This window comes from Haemaphysalis longicornis, unplaced genomic scaffold, assembly GCF_048455015.1.
Source record: "Haemaphysalis longicornis isolate Haplotype H1 unplaced genomic scaffold, Haemaphysalis longicornis Haplotype H1 scaffold_7, whole genome shotgun sequence".
NCBI classification, from domain to species: domain Eukaryota; kingdom Metazoa; phylum Arthropoda; class Arachnida; order Ixodida; family Ixodidae; genus Haemaphysalis; species Haemaphysalis longicornis.
The window spans coordinates 5,449,648-5,473,920 of NW_027526422.1; the positions used below are offsets into that span (position 1 = coordinate 5,449,648).

Consider the following 24,273-nt stretch of genomic DNA (forward strand, 5'->3'; position numbering starts at 1 on the left):
GCCCACCTGAAGGCGGCAGAAGCATTGAAGGGCTCTGCTCAAGGCCACGCCCCAGACGCGTGGTCGGACAGTTGCCAGTCACGTGCACACCACTGGTCGGGGCCGCCACACTCCAGCAAGCGTGAGCACAAGCTGAACAAGACCATCAAAAGTTCTACCGCAGCGGCTGGATGAAAGGCTGCGTGCACCTTTCATCCGGCAGATGGCTTTCTCAAAGAAAAATTCGAGGTAGTCCTCGCGGAGTACGCCGTTATGTACGTAGCACAACACCAGCGCTATAGTTGCGATTTGTGGGCGATATCTGTAGTCTCATCAAACATGATTCTGTATAAACGCGCAGTTTTAGCTCTTTCTGGGATGATAGAGCTGATTTCAGCACCGCAACAGGATGTAAAGTCGTTCTAAATGGTCTAGCTGATGTACGTTTCCTGGCGTGACGAACAATGTGTTCAGGGAGCTCCTGCGCTTTCAATCCGGAAAACGTAAAAGTTCCCTGAAATTTCCTTCGTTTGCGAAAGAAGAAAAGTTCATTGCACCATCTTTCAAGAGCGCCCGATCATCTCTGTGTCCCCGCAAAGAACTATTTTGTCGGCCAAGAAAAATGATGACATTGATGACTGGCACCCGCTTTCTTCGATTTTCTTTAACCTGAGCTGGTTTTACACGCTTCTCTCAGGCGCGCTAATGCGCTGTAGAAACGCTTTTTCAGAACTCGCATCAGCCAAGTAACAGCTTTTTTTTGCGTGAGTAGTCAGGCTACCGTCCTAACCCAGCAATTTTTAGAATCGCGTTCGTGGCTTCGAAACCAGCCGCTGAAAAGGCATAGTTTTGTACTTGAAGCCAACGCTTTCCGTCCCAAAAAGGGCACAGTACTTGCAGTAAAACCCTTTGTGAATATCTGAGAGGTCCAACCACTCAATTTTTTCCAAATACCGTGTGGCATGGCATTGGACATCTTTTTTATGAAGAGAGAGAGAGAGAAAGCTCTTTATTAGAGGAAAGCAGAGAGGTCTGCCGGCAATGTTAACGCCTACATGCTACTCTGCGGGGTGGGGAGAAGGGAATAGAGTTGCAATAGGAAGTAAGGTGGAAGGAAGAGGAGAAAGAAGGAAATAGAAGTAAAATAAAAAGGAGGTAGCGTGTGTGTTGGGGACCACTGTGAAGTATGCACCGTCACCGGCTGCCGGTTTGTGCGTGCACGGTTTGCGGGTAGAAAAAGGGTGGTGCGCACGCACAGCTAGGCTTCATGCCACTGCCGATGAAATGCCGGTTGCACTGGTGGGAGATTTAGATGTTGAAATTACATGGCTCAATGCGGTTAGTCGGCTGTCCTCCTTAATCGAGTGGTTCGGGTGTGGGTTGATGTGTTACGCAGACAGTGAGACAGATGCATGAGGGAGAAGGAAAACGGACAGCGACATGTTTGTAGGCGAGGATAGAGCTCATGGGCTTCCAGGATTTAAATCGTTATGGAACGGATGCATGCCGTTCGTTTGGAGGAAGGAGAGCAAGAATTGAAGCCTTGGCCCGAACACAAGCGCGAATGAACGCAAAACAACGGAAAGCTGCTGGCACCGCCGTTATTGCTGCCTCAAGTTCAACTCGTTGAGTAGCGGCGAATCCCTCTCAGATGAACAGCAACTAACCGCGCCTGGAACGGCACCTCAAGTTCAGCTCTAGTTCAGCTCAAGTTCAGCTCGTCGAGTAGCGGCGAAACCCTCCCGGATGAACAGCAACTTGCCCGCTTGGACCACCGGCGTGAGCCAATATAACTTATTTTAAGGACTTATTTAAGGAATCGCCTATTTTAAGGGCGTCCATGTAAATTAACACGGACAGGTATCACCTGCAGCCACGGCAGGGCTAGGGCAGCGGCAAATGCGAGCGCGCCACTCCCCCACTCCTCTACCCGGCCCGTGCTGTAGGTCAACTGGCGAGGGATAAGGTCCGGAGAGGGTTGGGCCGCAGTGCCACGAACTAGCGGCGATGAAAGATACCCGAAGCGCAGGCGTGGCACAAGGTGTTATACAGGAGGCTATGGTTCATCCCATAACGACCGGAAATGGCATAATCAAGCAATAATCTGTATTGTCGACTTGCTCCAACACCAATCTCCTTTGCAGTAAATAAGATGGCTATTAAAAGAGCGCCTACGAACACATTACCTCGCAGCTGAGCGGGGCCGTTACACGACTTCGGCGCCTGCCTCACGCAGCCGGCCGCCCGCTGTCAAGAAACGTGCCGCAAGGCGCCGCCGGGTGCTACATTCGAGATAAACGAAGCGATGCAGCCGAAATTGAAACCGCTGACATGCATTGACACGCATGCGTACTCAGCTATCTAAACCGCAGGCACTGGGTTAAAAGGTGCCACGCCAATAGTTTTTGCGCACCGCTCGCTGTAGGAGCAAACAGAAGCCATTTCACCGATTTCACCAAACGGACTGTGTGTTCTCTGACCGCCTCCGTCGTCCAACTCGAGGGACGTCGACAAAATACAACCACTTCTCTGCGTTGGTTGCCGTGAGCCAGATGCGGTCCGTTGTGCCTAATTTATGGTTGAACTCCGACGTTTTAGGTGCGTGGACGAGCGGCTGTAGGATACGTCAGGTCCGCGATACCTCGCCACGGTCATGGAGGAAAGAAAGGCCACAGCCCGCGCGTAAGTCAAGCTCTTTAACCGGCTCCGAAACGGCGAAGGCGCAGTTGCCTACAGCTGGAGCTGCGCATGCGCAGTGGTGAGCAGAATTCCGCGCCACCAAATCCGCCCGCGAAACATGAGGTCCTTTTTATTTGTCGCTAGCCGTAGTACCCGGCAATGCCCGAGTGGGCCACTATACTGATGACACTAATTGGTGTTCAGATACATCTTCCTTGCCATACTTCGGTAGTTCACCGCGAAGTTGCACAGTCGTCCACAGTCTTAGCTGGAGCAACGCTTTACCCATTTATCGCATCCCCCTGCTCTGCAGGTGTAGGGTAAGTTATTCTGCATTTCCCCGAAGTCTAGGGGACCACGTCAGTCCTTCACGCATGTCTAAAGATTTCATTTAAAATTTAAATTGAAATTAAAAAAAAAACTGTGGTTGATTTCTCTTTCATAGGAATCGGTAAGACACGAAAGTGAAATGTGCAGCGAAATCTGCAGCTGAGCATGATTTGCGGGTCGGCGGCAGTCTTGTGGGTGTGTTTGGCGAGCGACGTCCTGCTGGCGGGTCACTTCGGCAAAGGTGTACTAGCGTAATTTCCGCGACGAATATGACGTCAGCGAAATCTTGGTGTATCCCGACATAAAACACTTTCGTGTTAAAATATATAAAACCCGAAAACGAACAACCCGAAGTGTAACTTACTCTTTAGTACTGATAATTGCTTCTCCGCAAGAAGACACTATGTGCAGGGGTGCACCCTTTACAGGCCGCTTGCTTCGTTTTACTGGCATCACTTCCGTGACGAATATGACGTAAGTGAAAAATCTTCGTGAATCCCGGAATAAAGCACTTTTGTGTTAAAAAATCCCGGGCCATCTCCACTAACGTGAAACCTGGGAAAGGGGGGAAGCATACAGTGTTATACACTGTATGCTTGGCACCTTATTCTTGGCGCCTTAGCGTTTTTGCCAACGGAGATGAAACCGTTGGGAGGTAGAGGTATACGTACAGCTTTGCTGTAAAAGTACCTTGTCACTTAAGCACGAAGCTTTCGAGCGCGAAGCTTAAACGAGTGTCCCGGTGTTTAAAATATATCTCGCAGTTAAGTTCGCACGTTAATCAAACAATTGGACTCATCCAAAGAATTGCCGGGCGCCACCATGGTCTTAAGGAGACGGAGAGAACCAGGCTTATCCAGGCCTTCATCATCAGTCCTATAACGTATACCTTCGTGTTTTGAGCGCAGAAATGACCAAAATTAGCTGTCTTATCAGAAAGGCCTACAAAGCTGCGCTACAAATTCCTCTGAGTACATCCACTGCCAGATTTGAGCGCCTCGGGGTTCATAATACTGCCCAAGAATTGGTAGATACGCATGATATCAATCAGCTCCGTCATCTCTCAATTACTCCCACTGGCCAACATACACTGATCCGTCTTAATATCGGGCCCCAGCCCGTTTTGAATTGGCTATCCCCATCCCCCGGCCTATCCGCGATTGCCTCCGTGTCCGTACTATTCCGAGGAACGTGCACCCCACTTTCCACAGAGGTGGAAGGCAGCAACAGGCGCGGGCGCTCACCAAGGAACTCCCCATCAAACCCGACATCCTATATGTAGATGCGGCAGAATACCACCACCTCGACGCCTTTTCCCTCGCAGTTGTTAATAGCCCGAATGACCCCCCTGTTAGCTTCCTAACTGTCCGCACCGCCACAGGGGCGTAGCCAGGGGGGGGGGGGGGGGGGGGGGGGGGGAAGGGGGTGTTTAATTCCTGCGCCCGCTCCAGATGCTGTACATGTCAACATATACCACCCAACTGCATTTCGCGCCGGTTACACCGAGCTGCGCCGGGAACCTGCCGCAAGCCGATCGAGGCAGTCCCGCTGTTTCGCTGGCGGAACAGCACGGCCGGGAAATGGCGGAACAGCAGGAAAAGCCTCATATGGGCATATATGCGGTCTGTCATATATGTCATTCCTTATATGTCATATATGTCATTCCTTGTCTTTACACTGGCATAAAGTATAATCGCATGACAGAGCATGTCACTGTATTTTGTTCAGTCAACTATCAATCCTTGATATGTTTATTTTTCTACCGACATCGCATTTCGTTGACTGTTGTAGTTCCATAATTTCTGCTGTATGAAAGCATTGCTCTGGCCATCATGTATTTCCTCCACATCAACAAAACTGTACAATTCTCTTTACTGCGGAGGTTTGTCTTTTTTACAATATTCCTGTGTTTCATTGATCTCCCTCTTGGTTAGAATCAGCATTATTTATTTGCTTAACCGGAATTTTACTGAAGCCATGTCTGTTCGATTTAACGGATAGAAATAGCATGAAATTTATGAAACGTGCAAAAAGCTCAACGTTCCACAGCAGTGTAATAAGGTGTTCCACTAAGCGTAAGTTTACTATTCACGTTACTAGCACAAAAATAACAAAAAGGCGATTACTTAAGGACGAAGTCGCACGTTCGCTAGCTTCACCGCTATAATATACGAATGTGCCGCACGTACAGAAGGTTAACGCGGGAAAGCTACTCTTTCAAATCAAGCAGACAGAACACCAGCTTTAGCAAATCTTCCATGCCAGTTTCGTTATCGTCGGCGTAGATAAAAGGCTACGAAGTCTGTGCTTGATAACAACGAATGTAAAGCTTGAAACCCAAAGGGTGGCAATTCAGTCGTGCGGGCCATTGTTGTAACATAGAACAGCCAACAAAGGAGAGAAGAGTGCGAAATCTTGATTTTCATGGTTCCGAAACGAAGCCGTAGGACCGTGGCACGCGTGGCCGCTCGATGCTGGGGCGATAACCTTCAAATTGTGCTGGACTGTACTTCATAGCTGATAAGAAAACTTAGTAGTCTTTTTTCTAAAGAAAAGAGAGAAGGCTCTTTATTGAAAAAAAAGCAGAGAGTTTTGCCGGCGTTTGCAATCGCCTTACTGACCCCTTCTAAAGGAAAATCTAAAGCACGTGAATCTTCATAGTGAACACCCAGTGTTGGCCTCCACTTCCGCCTGACGAACTTCGGGGACCGCGCGCCACTCAGCGCGTGCCCGCATAACCGCCTGCTCTACGGACGAAAGAATCACCCGTGGCCTACCCATAGACCGGCGAACGGGAATTTAGATAATCATCATCATCATCATCTACTGTGGGCTTTACTGTTAGCGTTCAGCATACACAAATCACATGTTAAAGTCAGTTATTTCAAGCTTCGTTTGAAAAACAACGTGCAAGCAGCCTTGCCTACATTTTTTCCCCGTCCCATCTTTTGGTCGACCGTAGCACCTGACACTACAAAAACGCCCCCTTAAATATTTTTTATAAACTTGTGAAGGCCTGTTGTTGATGTTGCGCGGCGGAGCAAGTGGCGGCGGCACCTGTCTTGACGTTTTCGCAAATTATTTTATAAAAGCTACGCGTAAGACTGGTATTTTCGTGTTCTTAGTGAGCTAATATATTGATCTAGAACAATTGTACTTTGCTTCAGTGTCCCTTTAATGCTCTTTAACGTCAGTACAAAACTGGATTTTCAGCAATACCTTACAGGCATGCATGTATGCACCGACGTATATGTCAACAATACCTGTATTTAATTTGATAAGTACGTGTATTTTGTGTGTGTGTGTGTGTGTGTGTGTGTGTGTGCGCGCGTGTGTGCGTGCGTGCGTGCGTACGTGCGTGTGTGTGTGTGTGTGTGATCGTGTACGTAAAAATGTGCGTGAGGGGGGGAAGGATGGGAGGCGAATGCATGGGACGCGATCGATCATAGTATCTATAAAACTGTGGGTAAAAAAACAGCAAAAAATGCGTGACAACACGTACTAGCACTGCATTTGTGTGTAACAGTGAAGCCAACTTCAAGAAGATGCAATTTACAGCGCTTTTGTTAGGTTAAAACAAGGGTCCTTCTTTCTTTGATGTGTGGCATCGCTTACACTGTCCTCGGAAAGATGCCTCCAGCAATGTATTTGTGTATGTCAGTGGAGCTTACTTTATAGGTGCTCTCTGTATAGTAGGGCGGCTGCAAAGAACGCTTATGCATCAAGAGTATTGATTGATTGATTGATTGATTGATTGATTGATTGATTGATTGATTGATTGATTGATTGATTGTGGTGCTTAACGCGCCGACGCTACACAGACGAAGAGGCGCGCCGTAGTGGTGAGCTCCGGATTAATTTTGACCACCTGGGGATCTTTAACGTGCACAGTAGGCAGTCCTCAGGAGTTGTGTACAATTTGTTTTCGCAATAGCACGTTCCCCGGAGCCACCTTTTCGCCAAAACAAAACACGGTAACCGAAACCGAGGTATCCACGAAATAAACAGTCAGTCAAAATTACAGCTCCAAGTTTTAAAATTTTTTAAATGCGGAGCATTTCTTAGGCTCGCCTGGTCCTCCGTCGTTGATGGCGGCGCCGTTCACACGCTCACTGCGCATGCGCGTCGAGGCGCAGGTGCGCGTCTCACCCCCGTACCCTCCTCGCTCTCAACAACAGGTGCGGCGGTGCGGGAGGGGCGCGTGTACCCCGTGCGCTCCGTCGCTCTCAACAACAGCTGCGGCGGTGCGGGGGGGAGCGCGTCTGTGCGCGCATGCGTCGTAGCTACCCGTGCGCTGCGTCGCGCTCAACAGTAACGGCGGCAGGGCGTGTACACGTGATAACGGCGTGGTGGGTGCGTGGAAAGTTCGCGCGCTTGTGTACGGATGTGTGCGCATGCGCGTCTCTCCCCCGTCTTTGCTTGGCTTTCGCTTGACTTGACGCTTTGCTTGACGGCACCAAGCAATAAAGACAGACTAACTTTACACTCCTTGCCTTCGCTTCTCCTTCATTCAATAAATAAGAATAATAAAGACGAAATAACAATTAAGCATTCCCAAACCATACCCAATTACGCAACATTCACGCGATACCCCCACCACTCTGCGACGCATTTACTCGAGTTCCCCCTGTGGGAAGATGCGGGCGGGTTTTTTTTTTCTTTATTTCGCACACGGAACGTCGGAGCTCACAACCAACTCTTCTCTAGAAGAGTTGGAAGAGTTTTGTTGCGCCTCAAACTGAGGCTGCCTTTTGCGCCGGGGATACCGTTACAGAATTTGACCAGGTTTGTTCGAAAAGCTCGCATCATTGACATCCAAAAGACCAAGACCTCACTAGAGCGCGGCCTTCACAACTGCGGTTTCAACATTTTCTGAGAAGGCGACATTTCCTTCTACGAACGCCGACCTTCATGCAGCAGTGGAACTGCAGGTGACCGCTCCAGCGCACCTAATGGCGTTCTCCTCACTTGGTTCTGGTTAGCTTGTAGTCGCTAGAGGGGATACATACACATCCGCAAGATGCACGCGGGCGCTTACGTAACGGTCCCGCGCAAGTATACCTGACTGGCATCAGCAAGGCGCCGGTGCAGCGCGCGGGAAGCACAGACGCCGAACAAACTGTCCCCATGGCAACGACGGCCGAGGCCTTCAAAACACGAGATGGCACATTCCCGCTGTTGAGTTTTCGCGATCTCCGCCCCCGGTCCGGGTGGCTGCGGCCGTCGCACGTGGAAGTGACGCACCGTGACAGCCACCCGACGCAGCCGCGGCACCCGAATCACGTCCTGTGGACAGTGTTGGCAGTGAACGCGTGGCTCGCGAGCGTCGCCCGAGCCGTCGCTTCCGGGACCAGTGAAAGGGTTTGAACAACTTCTGCGCTGTTGTTCTTCGATTTCCGGTGCACTATCTCTCCCTTGAAGAGCTCCTTCTCGGACAGCGCCGGAGGATGACGTCATCTTGGTATGACCACAAGTCCGCTGTCTCGCTGCTGTCTTCGCCGCGTCCCCGCTCTATTTTGTAGGGCGAGGTAAAGAGAGGCAGTATTTGCGAAAACGGTCTGCTCGGAAAGTGCTAAGTCGCGCGTCCACTTCTATGCCGCGGTGCGGGATGGCCTACAGGGTTTGTGGCAACCGAGCACGTGGAACATAGGCTGTAAACGCGGCTGCTCTTTACTCTGGAAGTTCACCTAGCCTTTGCCGGGTGGAAAATATTTACGGAAAGTGAGTATCCTCTTACCGGAGTAATAAAACGTCCGTTTACTATACCACCAAGATTTCAAAGTTGAAGATAAACGTTAGCCAATATTATTCCTCTCCCTGCAACTACAATACGATTTTGCGACTAGCAGCGGACCTCTAAACCTGACTCCCGATCGGCCTGCCGTGTTGTCAGCGCTAGTCTTCAGTGCTGACGCTTCTAGTCACCGACGACGTGAAGTGCGTGCTAGTGCAAGTGGTCTCGCCGAGCTCAGCTCAGCATGAGCAAGCTGCGCCACCCAAAGGCGTTGCCTTCCGAAGACGAAGACAGCGGCCGTGGCTCCGTGGACAGCAGTCTCATCTGCCACGATTCCCCGGAGCCGGGAGCCGGCAGCTGGCTACGCGACTTCCCCTCGGCATCGCCCGCTGACGAGCAGCCGCGGCTTGGCGCCTCGGCTGACTACGAGGATGTCGCGTCTCCCAGCGGCAGCAGCACGGCTTCGGGACCCATTTACGTGAGAGCGCCGGGCTTCGAGCATCACGGACAGTCATTGCTCGCGGCTTCTCACCCAAGTCCGGGCAAGAAGGGCGCAGCGAACAAGGGCAAGCCGGCCCGCAAGGGCAGCGTCATCAGCGTCACCGACCTCAGCGCGCTCAACGAAGGCCGCTCCGTCTCCACGCGGGTCAGGGCGAAACCCAAGAAAGGTACGCGCCCCGGCTGCTCATTCGTGTTCTGAAAGCATCCATGAAACGGAAAGGGCTATCTATAGACCAGCAATTTTTGATGGCTCATTTGAGCAGGCAACGTTATACGTTCATAGCGTCGCAGTGTGCTGTCAAGATGCGTGAGCTGAGCTGACCAACGAAGTTTGCGCGATTTATTCCGAAAACAATATATATATATATATATATATATATATATATATAATAAGACAGAAATAAGAACTGGCAGTCAAGAAGACCTCGGAAAGAAAAGGGGAGGATGTAGTAGCTCAAGATAAAGAATTTGGAAAATAAGAAAGTGGAGAAAAATGCCCGCCAGGTGGGATCCGAACCCACGACCTCCAGAATACCGGTCTGGTGCGATAACCACTACGCTACCTTATTTCTGTCTTATTCTTATTCTTATATCCTTATTCTTATTTCTGTCTTATTTTCAACGAGCCCTTCATTTCCTATTCTGATTCGCTACATGCATAGCGAGGTCCTCTGTTCTGGCAGTCTTGGTGCCATAGGGAGCTTAAGAGGGTTCAACGCTCAACAAGAGGGTTTAACATGACCACTCTCGACATGTCGTAGACGCTTGAGTCGCGGCCCGGGGGTTAAAAAGAAGGTCCCCTTCACCCCGAGTAGTCCGAGTGGCGCTGGCTACCACCCCCAAGCGCAGGAAACAAAAACACCTGAACATAAATACCCCAGAAAGTGGAGGCTAAAGTAGCCCCGCCGGTAGCGTAGTGGTTATCGCACCAGACCGGTATTCTGGAGGTCGTGGGTTCGGATCCCACCTGGCGGGCATTTTTTCTCAACTTTCTTATTTTCCAAATTCTTTATCTTGCGCTACTACATCCTCCCCTTTGCTTTCCGAGGTCTTCTTGACTGCCAATTCTTATTTCTGTCTTATTTATATAGTAAAAAAGCTCGTTAATTGGAACTCGGTTAATTCGAACTTCCGGTTTATTCGAACTCACGCTGTGGTCCCAGCAAAGCACTGTACATTTCAATGGGGGAAAACTCCCCAAAATTCGAATGCATCCGTATACAGAACGGTTAATTCGAACTGTGATCTCCTGGTTTCCAACACTCCTTGCAGAAGAAGTCGCCCCAAAGTGATTAAAATGTGTTGCAAATCCAAACCAAACAAAATTTACTACAGATGCAAAACAACGAAACAGAAAAACAACAGCGTGGCGTGCGCGCTATGCACCTGCAACAGCTTATTTCATTTCTACAGAGGGCATCGCGCCCCCGGCGCCAGTGCTCTGACGAATGCCGTTATTATTTACGAAACTTTATTTACGAAATCACCTACCACAAGCGTGTAGTAGCGCCTAATTGGCGATGACGAGTGTCTCATTTGTGTTCTGCCGCGCAGTGTGGCGCGATTTCCATCCATTCTAGCGCGCTCCCGCCAATTCGAACTCCGCTTAATTCGAACAACTTTATGGTCCTCTTCGAGCTCGACTTAACGAGCTTTTACTGTATGCTCGTTCGTTTAGGAATGTTAGTAATTGCATACATAGCGAGAGGGAGAGATAAGGCACACCCCTGTTAGACACGGTAAAAAGCGCACTAGATGGGAACACAAGAAGCGACAGTGGCACGGGACGAGCGCTCGTCCCGTGTCACTGTGTCTTCTTCTAGTGCGCTTTTAACTATGTCGAAGTCGTATCCCCAGCTATCCCAAATTTCTGCGTTGAACAGTCAACCCCTGTTCGGCTTGTCTAGTACTACAGAAAGCGTCCGCTTCGGGGACAAGCGAACCCGCACATTTTTGGGAGGAATGCTTCCTTGGCTTAAGAAGGAAGGGAGGAGGTGCAGCACGGGTGAAGTCGGAGAGGTCTGTGATTTGGTGTCGCGTGAAAAGAGTTTGGCCCCCTGAAAATATCTCCGCCCGTATCCGAGGGCGTACACGTATCCGAGGGCGTACACGAATTGAGCGAGTACACGACTCGCTCAATTGCCTACCGACCCGCCGCGGTGGCTCAGTGGCTAAGGCGTTGCGCTGCTGAGCACGAGGTCGCGGGTTCGATTTCCGGCCGCGGCGGCCGCTTTTCTGATGGAGGCGAAAAGCAAAAACGCCCGTGTGTTCGAGATTTCGGCGTACGTTAAAGATCCCCAGGTGGTCAAAATTAATCCGGAGCCCTCCACTACGGCGCGCCTCATCGCCTGCGTTGCGTCGGCGCGTTAAACCCTACAATCAATCAATCAATCAATCAATCAATCAATCAATCAATCAATCAATCAATCAATCAATCAATCAATCAATTGCCTACCGAGGTGGAGAGTCTCCAAGACGATTTCGATGGCAAGGAACTGGTCGAGTGCTGTCGTAGATTGCAAGTCTCCCGCTTGAAAGGGGCCTGCCCAAGGCGCATGGTTAAGAGAACGCTGCTGGGATGTCTGCAGGTAACCTCAGGCGACAGCTGCTTGCTCATAGAACCGCTCCGCCAACAAAAATGGGAGGAAGTAGTTGTAGTAGCGCGCCTGGTTCTCTCCCCTGGCTTGGCGCTGGCAGCTATCCCGCAGTCGAAACGGTGCTTTTCCATTTGTCTTTTTTTAAACACGAAAGTGTTTTATTCCTGGATACACAAAGATTTCACTGACGTCATATCCGTCACGGAAGTGACGCCAGTAAAACGAAGCAAGCGGCCTGTATAGGGTGCACCCCTGCACACAGGGTCTTCTTGCGGGGAAGCAACCTTTAGTACTAAAGAGTAAGTTATACTTCGGGTTGTTCGTTTTCAGTTTTTATATGTTTTAACACGAAAGTGTTTTATGTCGGGATACACCAAGATTTCGCTGACGTCATATCCGTCACGGAGATGACGCCAGTACACCTTTGCCGAAGTGACCCGCCAGCAGGACGTCGCTCGCCAAGCACACCACCAAACAGCCGCCGACCCGCAAATCATGCTCAGCTGCAGATTTCGCTGCACATTTCACTTTCGTGTTTTGCCGATTCCTATAACAGATAAATCAACCAGTTTTTTTATTGGCCCTCTCCCGGTGGTTTTGAAGCTTCTTCACTTATTAACTATGAACGTATCGTGACAACCAAAACTTGAATGGGATTCAAAATTTACCTCTAGTAAACACTTTTTAAAAATATCATTTAACTTATAAATGGTCAAACAAAACCAGAAGAAAACGTGGCCACAGCGGTGGACACACGGCCTTGAACTGAACACACCAGGACCGAAAGGCATTTTCGCAAGGCGTGAAACCCTCACGTCCAGCGCCTGCTTGCTCCCCGCCTTGTTACTCGGCGGAGAGCTGATAGTGTTTCGCGCAGTCGTTCGCGCAATCGGGGTTTCCCGCCAATCCGGGGGAAAACACGGGGTAGTACCTGGAAGAGCGCAGCAATCCGCCAACGGGCGCTCCCCTCCTCCTTCCCGGCTGACCTTCAGCGCTGGAGAGCGGGACTCTTCCCAGGGCCAATCAATACGCGAGCTCTGAACGCCGCGGCTGCTGCCGCCGACTGCGTGGCGGCGTCTGTCCCCCTTTGTGTACGTGCCTTGCAGGCAATGGCGCTCAGTCAGCTACGCCTAGCTCCTAAGTGTGCTACCGTAGCCAGTTCTCTGTTTATTTCTTGTGGGCTCTGTTCCTAGCGAGCAGTGCACCGCTGCTGTCCCTGACCTATTACGCGTGCTTCCGTTGGACCCAGACCTGCCAACTCTAGGGAAATTTCCCTAGATCTAGGGGATTTGGGTTGTCTTTAGAGAAAAGGGGAAATTTGTCAAAATCTAGGGAAATTTTTGCGTCGTGTAATGGTGTCCTTTGTTAAGTTTAACGTTCATTATTTTTTATGTACCTATGGATTTCAGTTTCTAGATGAAGCGCAGATACCTATTTGCCATAAATGTGCATAGAGCGAAGCTATCGCTCGTACGCTTGACACTGCTGGTTTAAATAGCAAAAGAACATAATTGATGAAGTTGATAAACTTGCTCGCTCGAATATCTCATGCACTGCGCATCTTCAGTGCTCGTTCCTATTACCCTTCTTTCTTATATACTTGAATGCTATTACAAGTGAACTGTGTCGTAGTACAAGATTTTAAATGCAGAGCATTTCAGTAACTCACGATGTCACCCGCGTTGGCGTCCGTAGTCCGCACCGCACCCCTCCCTACTATATAAAAAGAAAATACTATCCGGCGCCCGGTTTCGATCCCTCGACCCTGCGGGCAGAACGCAATGTACATGGTGCGCTTCCCACTACGCCACAAAGCCGACACGGAATCGGACGCTACCAACGCGCCTTACATCGTTGACTCATTCAAATTACTGCTGACGAGCGCTTTCTCGTCAGCAGTTGCCACAAGTGCAACAACATTAACGTAACGCAAACTACTTAACGTCGTGCGCCCCCGGAAATGCTCTGCATTTGATCGTGCCCCTCGCGAGGGGGATGTTTATACAGGAACTCCTATTTCTAGCGGACTCCTGGCGCCCTCTTTCTGCCATTGTAGAGACTATGAGGCGGTCTTCGAAGGGCGCCAAATTTGAATTCTACAAAATCGATTTTTGCTGTGGTCGTCGTGTGAAGTTCAGCTCTGTACGTTCTATGATGTCTAGATACCAACTAGCCCAACAAGCTTCATTGAAGTTAACATCATAGGTTCTCTTGCGGGAAATGAGCTAGTGTTTATAACGGAGTTAACCTGCTCGACGTATGGTATAATTGTGTGTTCGGAGTCGTGAGGCAGGCAGGTAATGTTCACCATTGTGAAGGTGTAGTAACTACCATGCTGAATAATCTGTCTGCTAATCACTTCGTTGGTCTGAAACCTTAAGCCAGCTGATAATAGGATAATAGGACAGCTAATGCAGCCCGGACGAGGACATGCAGCCCGGTGGGAGGTAGGGCTGCGCACAGGACAAAGGTTTTAGGCGCTTTGGAACCATCCTCACTCCTCTTTGCTTGGGAGTCAAATACAGTATTCCCTCGTTATAACGAGATCGCTTTATTCGAAATATCGCTTTATTAGAAATTTCTTCTGGTCCCAACCCAAACGCATTCTTTTTGTGCTTTGCATTGAACTGCGGTGTTCTTGATTATGTTAGTTTGATAATTTAACACGTCTCCGGCTTATTAAGAATGCGCTGTAACACGTACTGCTTCTTGGAATGTCGCATCGTTGTGTGTGCGCCGAGCGATTGCTTTTAGTTTCTATGTAATTTTTATAGGTATTATTTACTATTACATGTCCCCCCCCCCACACACATGATGACGCTTTTGTGGTTTGATGAACTAAAACATTCAAAGCATTACAAATTGTACTGCAACATTTGTTTCATCTTCATCACCATTACTTCAAAAATGGTTTCAAACGAATTCGTAATTATGTCTTAAAAGTAAACTCGGCAGTGATATCGCATAACACGAGCACAATATCTGAGAGAAAACATCGGATAACCACATTCATCCAAAATATAGGGAAACCTAGGGAATTTTTTCATCCGAGCTAGGGGAAAAGTTACTTCGAAGGTTGGCAGCACTGGTTGAGCCTCACCTCAGAGGCGGTTTGCGTTTTGTGTACATGCTCCCCCCCCCTCCCCCCCCCCCCCAAAAAAAAAAAAAAAAAACACCTTTACTTCCACTAAACACGCCTACGAGGAGAGTTCTGAAGGCGTGAAACTTCGCGTTTCTGTTCCAATTACTTTTCGAAAAAGTATTTCTTTTGCTGTTGTTTTCATCGTTGCGCACTTCGTCAATCCGCCAGGCTGCGGTGATATTTATTGTCAGTCTAACCCAATGACGGCCGCTCGACGAAGGAGTGTATAGGGATGGTCCAGAAAGTGCATTCAGTGAGTAAGGTAACGTGCTGTACAAATAATTTGCTGGCATTCTACCAAGCTTCTGCCAGGTCTTTTTTTTTTTTTTTTTTTTTTACAGATACGTTTATAACCACCCCAACCACGAGAGAGAAATCCGGCAGAGAATAGGTATGGGCTGAGGAGCACTTGGCAGGCACTCCGAACTAATGAGAAGTAAGCTACCTCTATCACTGAACAGAAGAATATACAGCCAATGCATCCCGCCGGTGATGACATACGGGGCGCAAACATGGCACCTTACTAAACAACTAGAAAGCAAACTTGGGTTTGCTCAACGGACCATGTAACGAACAATGATGGGAGTAACACTTACGGACAGGAAGCGAGTTTCCTGGATCAGGGAACAAACTCGAGTAGAAGATATTGTAGTTAAAATAAAGGAAAATAAATGGACTTGGGCTGGCCATGTAGTCAGGCGAAATGACAACCGGCACACAATTAGGGTAACAGAGTGGATACCGAGAGATGGGTTTAGAAGAGGGGGAAATGTTAATAATTTCGATGGAGGGGCGAAATAAGGAAGTTTGAAGGCAACGAGCGGACTCGAGCAGCCAAGGACCGGAGCGGTTGGAGATCAATGGGAGAGGCCTCTGTCCTGCAGTGGACCTAAGTAGCTGTTGCTGTTGTTGTGATGATAATGATGATAATGATGATGATGATACGCACGTTGCGAATGCTATGGGGGCTCTTGCCCCAACTATCTTTAAGGCTGAATTCAGAGCGAACCCTTAAAGGGACACTGAAGACAGAACCGAAGTTGGTCTTAAATAGATAGATTGGCATCCGGAGAAAACGAATATACCAGTCTCTAGGGCAGTACCTTCAAAATAATCGCTTAATAAAAAAAACTGGCTCCAATCCACGCTGTGAAGGTGGTTGTAAAGCAAAGCTTTAAACGATACCCACAACAATTGTCCATGCGACATCGCTTGAATTCAAACACGTGGCTCTACAGAGAGTGAAACCAGAGATTCTGCCAGCCGTTACCTGGAATTCGCGGGGGCGGCGTCCCGAACGCAGCAGCAGCGTCGGCCACGGCCCGGCTAGAGCGGCGGACGCCGCCGCTGTAGCGGCCGGCCGTGAGTCAGGAGAAAGAAAACGGAAAGGAGCGTCTTTCGAAGGGTGACACAGCGGAACCTAGCCATCCTGATGTGCTAGCTTTGGGCTACACCACCGGCCACGCAGACGCCGAAACAATGCGGCATATGAGCTTAGTGATTCCCATTTATACCGATTTAAACTAGTTTAGTAAGTTTGAGAATTGCGAGAAAGCTGAGGGAACTTTTATACTCGCTATTTATCAGAACCAGTTGCTCCTTTCGCCTTTTTTAATACTTCTTAAAACACAACCGAATCGGTATTCACCAATTTAGAAAACGAGGTCCCATTCGTGGCAAGCAGTGCGCAAAAGGTAGCCTTTTTCTAGCGGCCAATGTGTGTATGTGGTTTGCACATTTTCTTTTCCCGCCTTGCAAACCAATCCTTAACGTATCTCTGCCGTGAGACCACGTAATTCCGACTGTTGCGCGTTACCCTGGAGGTGCTGTCGAACAAGTTAATCAAGCCGTGCGAAGGCAGCGCGCAATGGACGCGAAGCTTCGCGAAAACAGGCCCAAAACAACCGTCGCTAAAGCAGACGATAAAGCCGTACCGCCGACGCCGCCGTCGGTGAGCAGGCACTTCCGCGCGGGGAATGCTGGGTAAATTCGCCGCGCCATTTACAGTGTGCTTCGTGAATGAAACCCTCTGCACCCCCCCTCGCCTCCGCGCGTTGGGAGTTTGTTGTTTCGTAGTTCACGACAGAACCGTTGGCTGGTAGAGATAGAAAGCTTTGCTTTAAAAACGACACAAGGAGGCCCTGGTGTCGTCCAAGTTTATTGCGCGTTCACGCCTGTATACGGCGGCGCTGAGCATCGTCTGTGTTTTGTCTTGCGCTGAAATTGTGTGCGCGTTCACTGCGCGCTCTCGGCAAGAAAATCGAGCCATCCCTTAATTCACTTGGTTCGCCGTTCAACCACGGCAAATTTATACCTAAATTCCATGTCACGTGCTAAAAAGCTTCGCTGGTCATCCACCATTGCAGAGTGTAATGACTTGCGATTTTTCTCTGAATGCTACAGCCAGTCTGCCGAGTTTGTGCCGGCCGCAAGTTTTTCCCATCACACTTTTCTTTCCCCCCCCCCAATGCTTTTCCTGAGGGGGCAGCCCCCCCCTTTTTTCTGACCGTTTACGCTGAAATGAAATTTTTAACGAGAGCTATAGTTTAACTTTCAAACTGGTGGTTGTGCGGTCAAATGATTTCCAAAAGGCCGATGATTGATTGGACGTACAACGGTGGCGCAATAGCCGGTTAGAAGCCAAAAATTAAAGAGCGAGAGAGAACGCCTTTAATGAAAGCTGAAGAGGTCAGCCCCACTAACGGTAGGGCTTGCTACTCCAGATGGGGTGAATACAGTGAGGTGACAGCGAAAAATAAAGAGAAAAAGAAAAGGAAAGAAAAAAAAATTAAGGCCCGCCGCTCAACATACCAGTAACCAAACTGAAATCCAAAGTACGCAAACAGGTGCACAAAAAAAAACTGACGGAATATTGCCTTACACGCGGAGAGGGAACAACAGATCAATGGATGAGAAACATTTCCCTCATGCCACCGGACTTCCCTACAAATACACAAGCCAGGCAGATGCCGGAAACTGTACCAACAAAACTGGACACGAATTTCGCAAATGCGGTAAACCTGCACAAACGATCGACGACCAGCTCATAGAATGCTCCATAACAAGAAAGGAAAGACTACTCCTGAAACGCAAACTTCCAAACACAGCAGAATATAAACCTGGAATAATGAAACACCAGGGTACATACCAAGCCGAAGAATTGCATAACAAAGATCAACCAGACCATTGACCGGCCCAACTGCCCAATGTCGGCGTTACGGCAGCCAGACTTCGGTAACGATTCTGAGCGGAAACCTATCAGGCAGGCACAATAGCGTATCCTGAATTTCAACGTTTTGTTATTCTGTTCTATTTCTTTTGTCAAAATCTATCTTTTCTTCTTATTTCACATTCACTCTTGTCTCTTTTTCGTCAACTCTTCTTGCCTATTAGGTTTTCATTAACTGACCTATTTTATTTATTTCACCAACAATTTACGACACACATATGCCGATTATAGACTGTTTTTTTTTTTCGAGCATTGTATACTTCTCCGGGTAATGATGCCGGTGAGCAGGATTTTTCCTGGCCGAACACCTACTGCTACCACTGTGTCCAACGAGGTGGACAGCAAGAGTAAAATCAATGGAAAGGTTCATTGACAACTATAAAAGGGTGCAGGCGACTTTGCAGGAACTGGATGGAACAAGCACGAAGCTCTCTCAGCGGAACCAGCAAGACAGCCATCAAAAATATATGAGAAAGTATATATATATTGAAGAAGTTCGAAACTTTACGGAGTGTCAACCCTGTTTGACCCATGCGGACAATTAGCGAGTATGCTTCAACGCCAAGCCTACCGCACTGCAGCAGCAAAAGAAACGGCAGGGGCTCTTTGCAGGGGCTGAAGTTTGCTGAAATAAATAAATAAATAAATAAATAAATAAATAAATAAATAAATAAATAAATAAATAAATAAATAAATAAATAAATAAATAAATAAATAAATAAATAAATAAATCAGAATTTAGAAGCACGCGCTGGAGATTTTGGTATCAGTAGGCTTTCAGCGCAAATCGTGCTTCTCCGAACGCTCCTGCGCGACGAGGGTCCGGCCACAAGTGAACGAATTTTACAGATCCTGCTGGCAAAGTCTACAGATTTGCGTAAAATGCGATAGACCAGGCTGCCCGGTACCTGCACCTCGTGTTTTTGTGCCTGCGTTAGCTGCTATGAAAGAGCGATCTTCCAGTGCTCTGAGGCGAGTAGAAACATTTCTGCGCAATCGAAGACGGCCACCAGGAGGCCATTCGGAGTAAGACGTGCCTCGCATGGGCTCCGCCCCAAATCCTTTCTTGGTGGCGTAGTTTGCTCTTACCCTCGAATTTCGGTGTGTGTGAAACCTCCTAGAACACCCCGCCGATGATCTATCAAGCCTCAATTGCCTCACTCCAGCGGTTGCACCGTGGGAACGCTCCAATATCTACATCGACGCGGCGCCTGGGCTAAGTCTAACGCCTCTTCGATTTCATCGACTCCCCCCCCCCCCCCCCCCCCCCCCCCCCCCTGCGACGCTGTCGGCTTGTCGGGACAGCCAAGGCCCGGTTCCTCCCGATGACTATGGACGCCGTCACAGTGTTAGGTGAGGACATCTTGTTTACGGACATTACTCCCTAAAAGGGCTGGTTGGAATGCTACCGGCGCCGCAGCAATCGGGCCCTGGAATCCTTTCGTGAATCTGTCCCTTCTAACAACCAGGTCAACACGCCTGCTGGTCGCTCTCTCTCGCACACTCCCACGCCTGCCTCCTCTTCCCCGAGAGCACATCAAGATTATTAGATGCGACGCTGAGAGCATCTCCTGTCGGCGGCCCTGTCCTTCCTGCGTGCGTCCGTCGTCGTCGTCGGCGTCCGCACTATCCTCCGCTCACCCCCTCTCCTCTCCGATAGCGAACACTCTCTCGCGAGGGGCATTGAATTGGATTCGATTGGCTTGGCTTGGATTGGATTTGGATTGGATTGGATTAAATTGGATTGTGATGGATTGTGTTGCGTCATAGCCGCGGCAGACGTACTGGCGCCGGCGCGTGCCCAGGTGAGAGCGAACACTCTCTCAACATCTGTGGGTGTGCGGCCCAGCGCGCTCTCACTCCGCCGGTGGGCGGCGCTGCGCGCGGTGCTGGGCATGTGCAGTACTCTCTCTCTCCGCGGTCTCCTCTCCTTCGGGCGCGCTGCGCATATAACCGGTGAGCCGCTCTCCGGCGGCCTTTCGGTCGACGGTTGCTCTCCGCTTGCGCTTGAACCCCCCTCAGCGTCGCATCACACCAGGGTTCCCGCGAGGTGAGGTGGGCGTTATTTTTTTCGGCCCCATGGTGGCATGAACGTTGCCCGAACGGGCTCCGCCAACCTTCGAGACGTCATTCTTACCGCTGCTAATATCTCTGCGGCCGAAGCATCGGCAGACATCTTCCGCCTCAACTCCAAAAAGAACATTCTCGTGCTGAGTACGCCCAGTATAACCAGGGCAGGCCAATACAATGCTATCACGGCAACTCACATCGACTCGCACGACTTCCAGCTGTCTCCCTTTGTCGCCACCCCCGAAGGTACCTCTAAAGGAGTCATACATGGCATACCCGCCTACGATACGCCGGAAGCGATCACAGCCAGTATCGTCACACCAGCCAACCCCAAAGCCCTCCAGGCGCGCCGCATGGGCACAACCAGCACCGCCATAATCGTCTTCGACGGCTACAAGGTCCCTCCATACATTTATTACCATGGTGGTATACATCCATCGTCAGAAGATGGAGGCATGCCTCGCGTGTGGTGACAAGGAACACCGCGCCGACGTTTGCCCACGTCCCAACCCGACGCGCTGCAGGAGATGCGGGGACCATCTCGTCGAAACCTCCTCCCACACGTGTGAACCAAAATGCACCCTGTGCGGTGGCGGACATCCTCTGGGAGATCGTTCGGGCAAGCAACGGTTCAAGGCGACACCTCCTCTCATGGAAAGACCATGGCACCAGCCTCCGCAAACAATGGCGACAAGATAGCGCTGCACTGTCATCACCGCCAGAAGTCACCACCAAGTCTCCACCTGCTTCCCATGAACAGCACCCAACTGCCTCCCAAGAGCGACCTTCCCCACCAAATGAATTATTTGAGTTAAATCGGTTACTTAATCAGGTTCTCGAAGAAAATGAGAAACTCAGAGCCGAGATCAAGGAGCTCAAAACATCTCCCCCACCATTCAGTGAATCCGATAACTCAGCAGTCATGGACAGTGATACCCGCCTTCTTTTCTCTCAACCCCTCCTAACCCTTCCCAAATTGGTTCTTCTACACCCTACATCACCAAGCAAGATTTAGAGCATTCTATTCAAAACATCACAGAAACTATCACCTCCAAGCTCGCTACAGAATATGAACCATTCTTCAACCTTGTGGCGAAACTGACCTCCCAGGTAACTGCATTAGAAGAGCGGTTATTGGCCTTCAGGAGACAGGTGTCATGGCCAAACTATCGGGATATAAATCCTTCCCCGACTCACATCCCATTCCTACAGAAACAACTATTTTGGTTCATCGCTATATCCCTGCTGTACAACACACTCTTGAAAGCGAGATAGACCCCGTTTTTGTGGAAATCATACCCACCAGAAAAGACGCCCTCAGTCTCTTTATTCTCAACGTTTACAGCAGCCCTCGCTTTCATAGGCATCGTTTTCACTCTCTCTTCAAAAAGACTGCTCTTGTTTCACGGAAAAACCTAATCGTCAAAACAGGTGACTTTAATGCGCACCATCCAGCGTGGGGCTACAGAAAGGGCACTATCAAAGGCCGATCATTATGGGAAGCAGCCCAACAGGAACAACTGACCCTCCTCACAGATTCCGCATACCCAACCAGGCTGGGCAACAGTGTTAGCGCAGACACTACCCCCGACCTAACCTTCAGCAGATATGTCAACCCCCCAAGCCCAGTGGGTTAACACGTAACAGGATCTAGGCAGTGACCACAAAATACTGCATATCACATGTCCCGGCAGGTGAAATCTGCCACCATCGTCGATTGGGACGCCTCTAGACATTCCGAACAATCTTCTCGTCTCACTAAGGACACCCTTTCTGATTGGGAGTACGGTCTGCTCAACCGCGTTAAATCGGCCACACGTGAATTAGAAATCGATGCGGATCTCTCCCAGCCAGATTCACGCCTCGCTCATATGTGGCAAGCTAAAACTAGCATGCGAAAACGCCTCTCCCAACAGAAACACAACCGGAACCTCCGAAGAAGGATCGCTCGACTCAATCGAGAAATAGAAAATTACTCTTTTAAACTTGTGGCTCAAAACTGGGAGGCCACATGCGAGTCTACTGACGCCAATTTCAATTCGAAAAAAACTTGGAACATCCTCCGCCATCTAATTGATCCCAGTGCCACTAAAACAGCTCAATCCCAATCCATACAATACCTAATTCGCAACTTTGAAGGATCAGAGCAAGACCTTATGAACTACTCCACTAAGAAATATGTCCAACAGAGTACACCCATTCAACACACCTCATATAGAGGCAACTGGAACGACGAATTGGATGCCCCCATAACTGAGGCCGAGGTAAATGCAGCCATAGAGCGGCTGAACACCAGATCGGCCCCCGGACCAGATCTTATAACAAATAAAATGTTGCGTAACATAGACGATTTATCAGTGGGGGATGTCACACGACTCTTCAACGAATGCTGGGAGTCTGGTTCTATCCCGGAACGGTGGCGTATTGCCAAAACGATCCTAATTCCTAAACCCGGCAAACGACCACACGTAGATCACCTTCGCCCCATATCACTGACATCGTGTTTGGGTAAACTCTTCGAACATGTTATCCTTTCCAGATTAACTAGTTTTGCCGAACGGACACATTTCTTTCCGCCCTCCATGTTTGGCTTTCGCCCTAACTTGTCCACCAAGGATGTTATGCTCCAACTCCAGCACCATATTATTGACCCGGCTTTTGCTCCTGTGTGGACAACCAAGGCTATCCTCGGCTTGGACCTTACACGAGCATTCGACACCATCTCCCATTCGGCAATTCTCGCGGGTATAATGAACTCACATTTGGGAGAGCGGACTTACAACTATATTCGTTCTTTTCTATCGGAAAGAACGCTCACTCTGCACCTGGGCCCCATTAAAACGCCCTCAATCAGTTTGGGAAGCACTGGCACTCCCCAGGGCTCAGTGCTATCACCCTTTCTTTTCAATATCGCTATGAAAGACCTTCCTCCTTTACTATCGACCCTGCCGGACCTCCACCATTCCCTTTACGCAGATGACATCGCTCTTTGTATCTCCAAGGGTTCGGACGGACACATTCAGGAAACCCTTCAAACAGCTACCCAAATGATCGAAACATATATATCTAGCCGCGGCCTCTCCTGCTCTCCACAAAAGTCCTAGTTTTTCCTCTTTCGGCCCAACGCACATAACTCCCCCCCCCCCCCCCCCCCTCCCCAACATCTCAATTACCGTAACCCAATCAGGCAACATCATACGTACCGTCGACACCATCAGGGTCCTTGGTTTGCTCCTCCATAGCAAGGGACACACCTAGACACTATCCGAGAACTTGAACGTGGGGTATACCAAACTACGAGACTAATATCTCGAATAGCTTCGAAGCATAAGGGTGTCAAGGAGGGCAACCTCATTCGACTCATACAAGCCTTTGTCCTGTCCCGAATAGCATACTCGACCCCCTTCCTAACTATCAAGATAAGTGAACGAATCAAAATTTACGGCTTGATACGCAAATGTTTCAGGGTAGCCCTCGGACTCCCTCCAAAAACCTCCAACGAACGCCTCCTTGCACTGGGTGTCCACAACTCCCTTGGCGAGATAGTTGAGGCGCAACGCACCGCCCTATTAGAAAGACTCACTAAGAGTAACACCGGCCGGCTTTTGCTTACTTCCTTAGGCCTTTCACCACCCACCTCCAACTATCAGCAATTGGTAGACATCCCTCCTTGCATCCGCCAGACGCTCCGAATCAGACCTCTTCTGCGAAATATGCATCCCGTACACAATGAGGATCGCAGACTGGCTCGCGCGAAAGCCCTTGAAAAGGTGTACCTTCCAGGCTCCCCCACGCTACACACAGATGCAGCAACCTATCCTATACTCGGTGACAACTTAAGAACGACACCGGAAGTTGCCACTGTGCCTTATCACCGTAGCCGGATGTTTCTCCGCGTGGCGCAACTAGGGCGTTACTGGGAATATTTTGAACATTGCGTGAGCCATTCCCGTGATTTTTTGGACTTAATATGCTTATAAACGACTCCAGTGACGACAAACAAACTGCGCGA

The 24,273-nt window shown here is 49.5% G+C and overlaps 1 protein-coding gene across 1 annotated transcript in view; it reads left to right on the forward strand.

Moving 5' to 3' along the window:
- Positions 1 to 8,146: 8,146 nt before the first annotated feature.
- Positions 8,147 to 24,273, forward strand: part of LOC144144360 (uncharacterized) — a 32,911-nt gene continuing 16,784 nt past the window's right edge. The window contains exon 1 of the mRNA XM_077675783.1: positions 8,147 to 9,390. Coding sequence (XP_077531909.1) covers positions 8,967 to 9,390 — 424 coding nt within the window. The 5' untranslated portion in view covers positions 8,147 to 8,966. The remainder of the gene's footprint in view (positions 9,391 to 24,273) is intronic.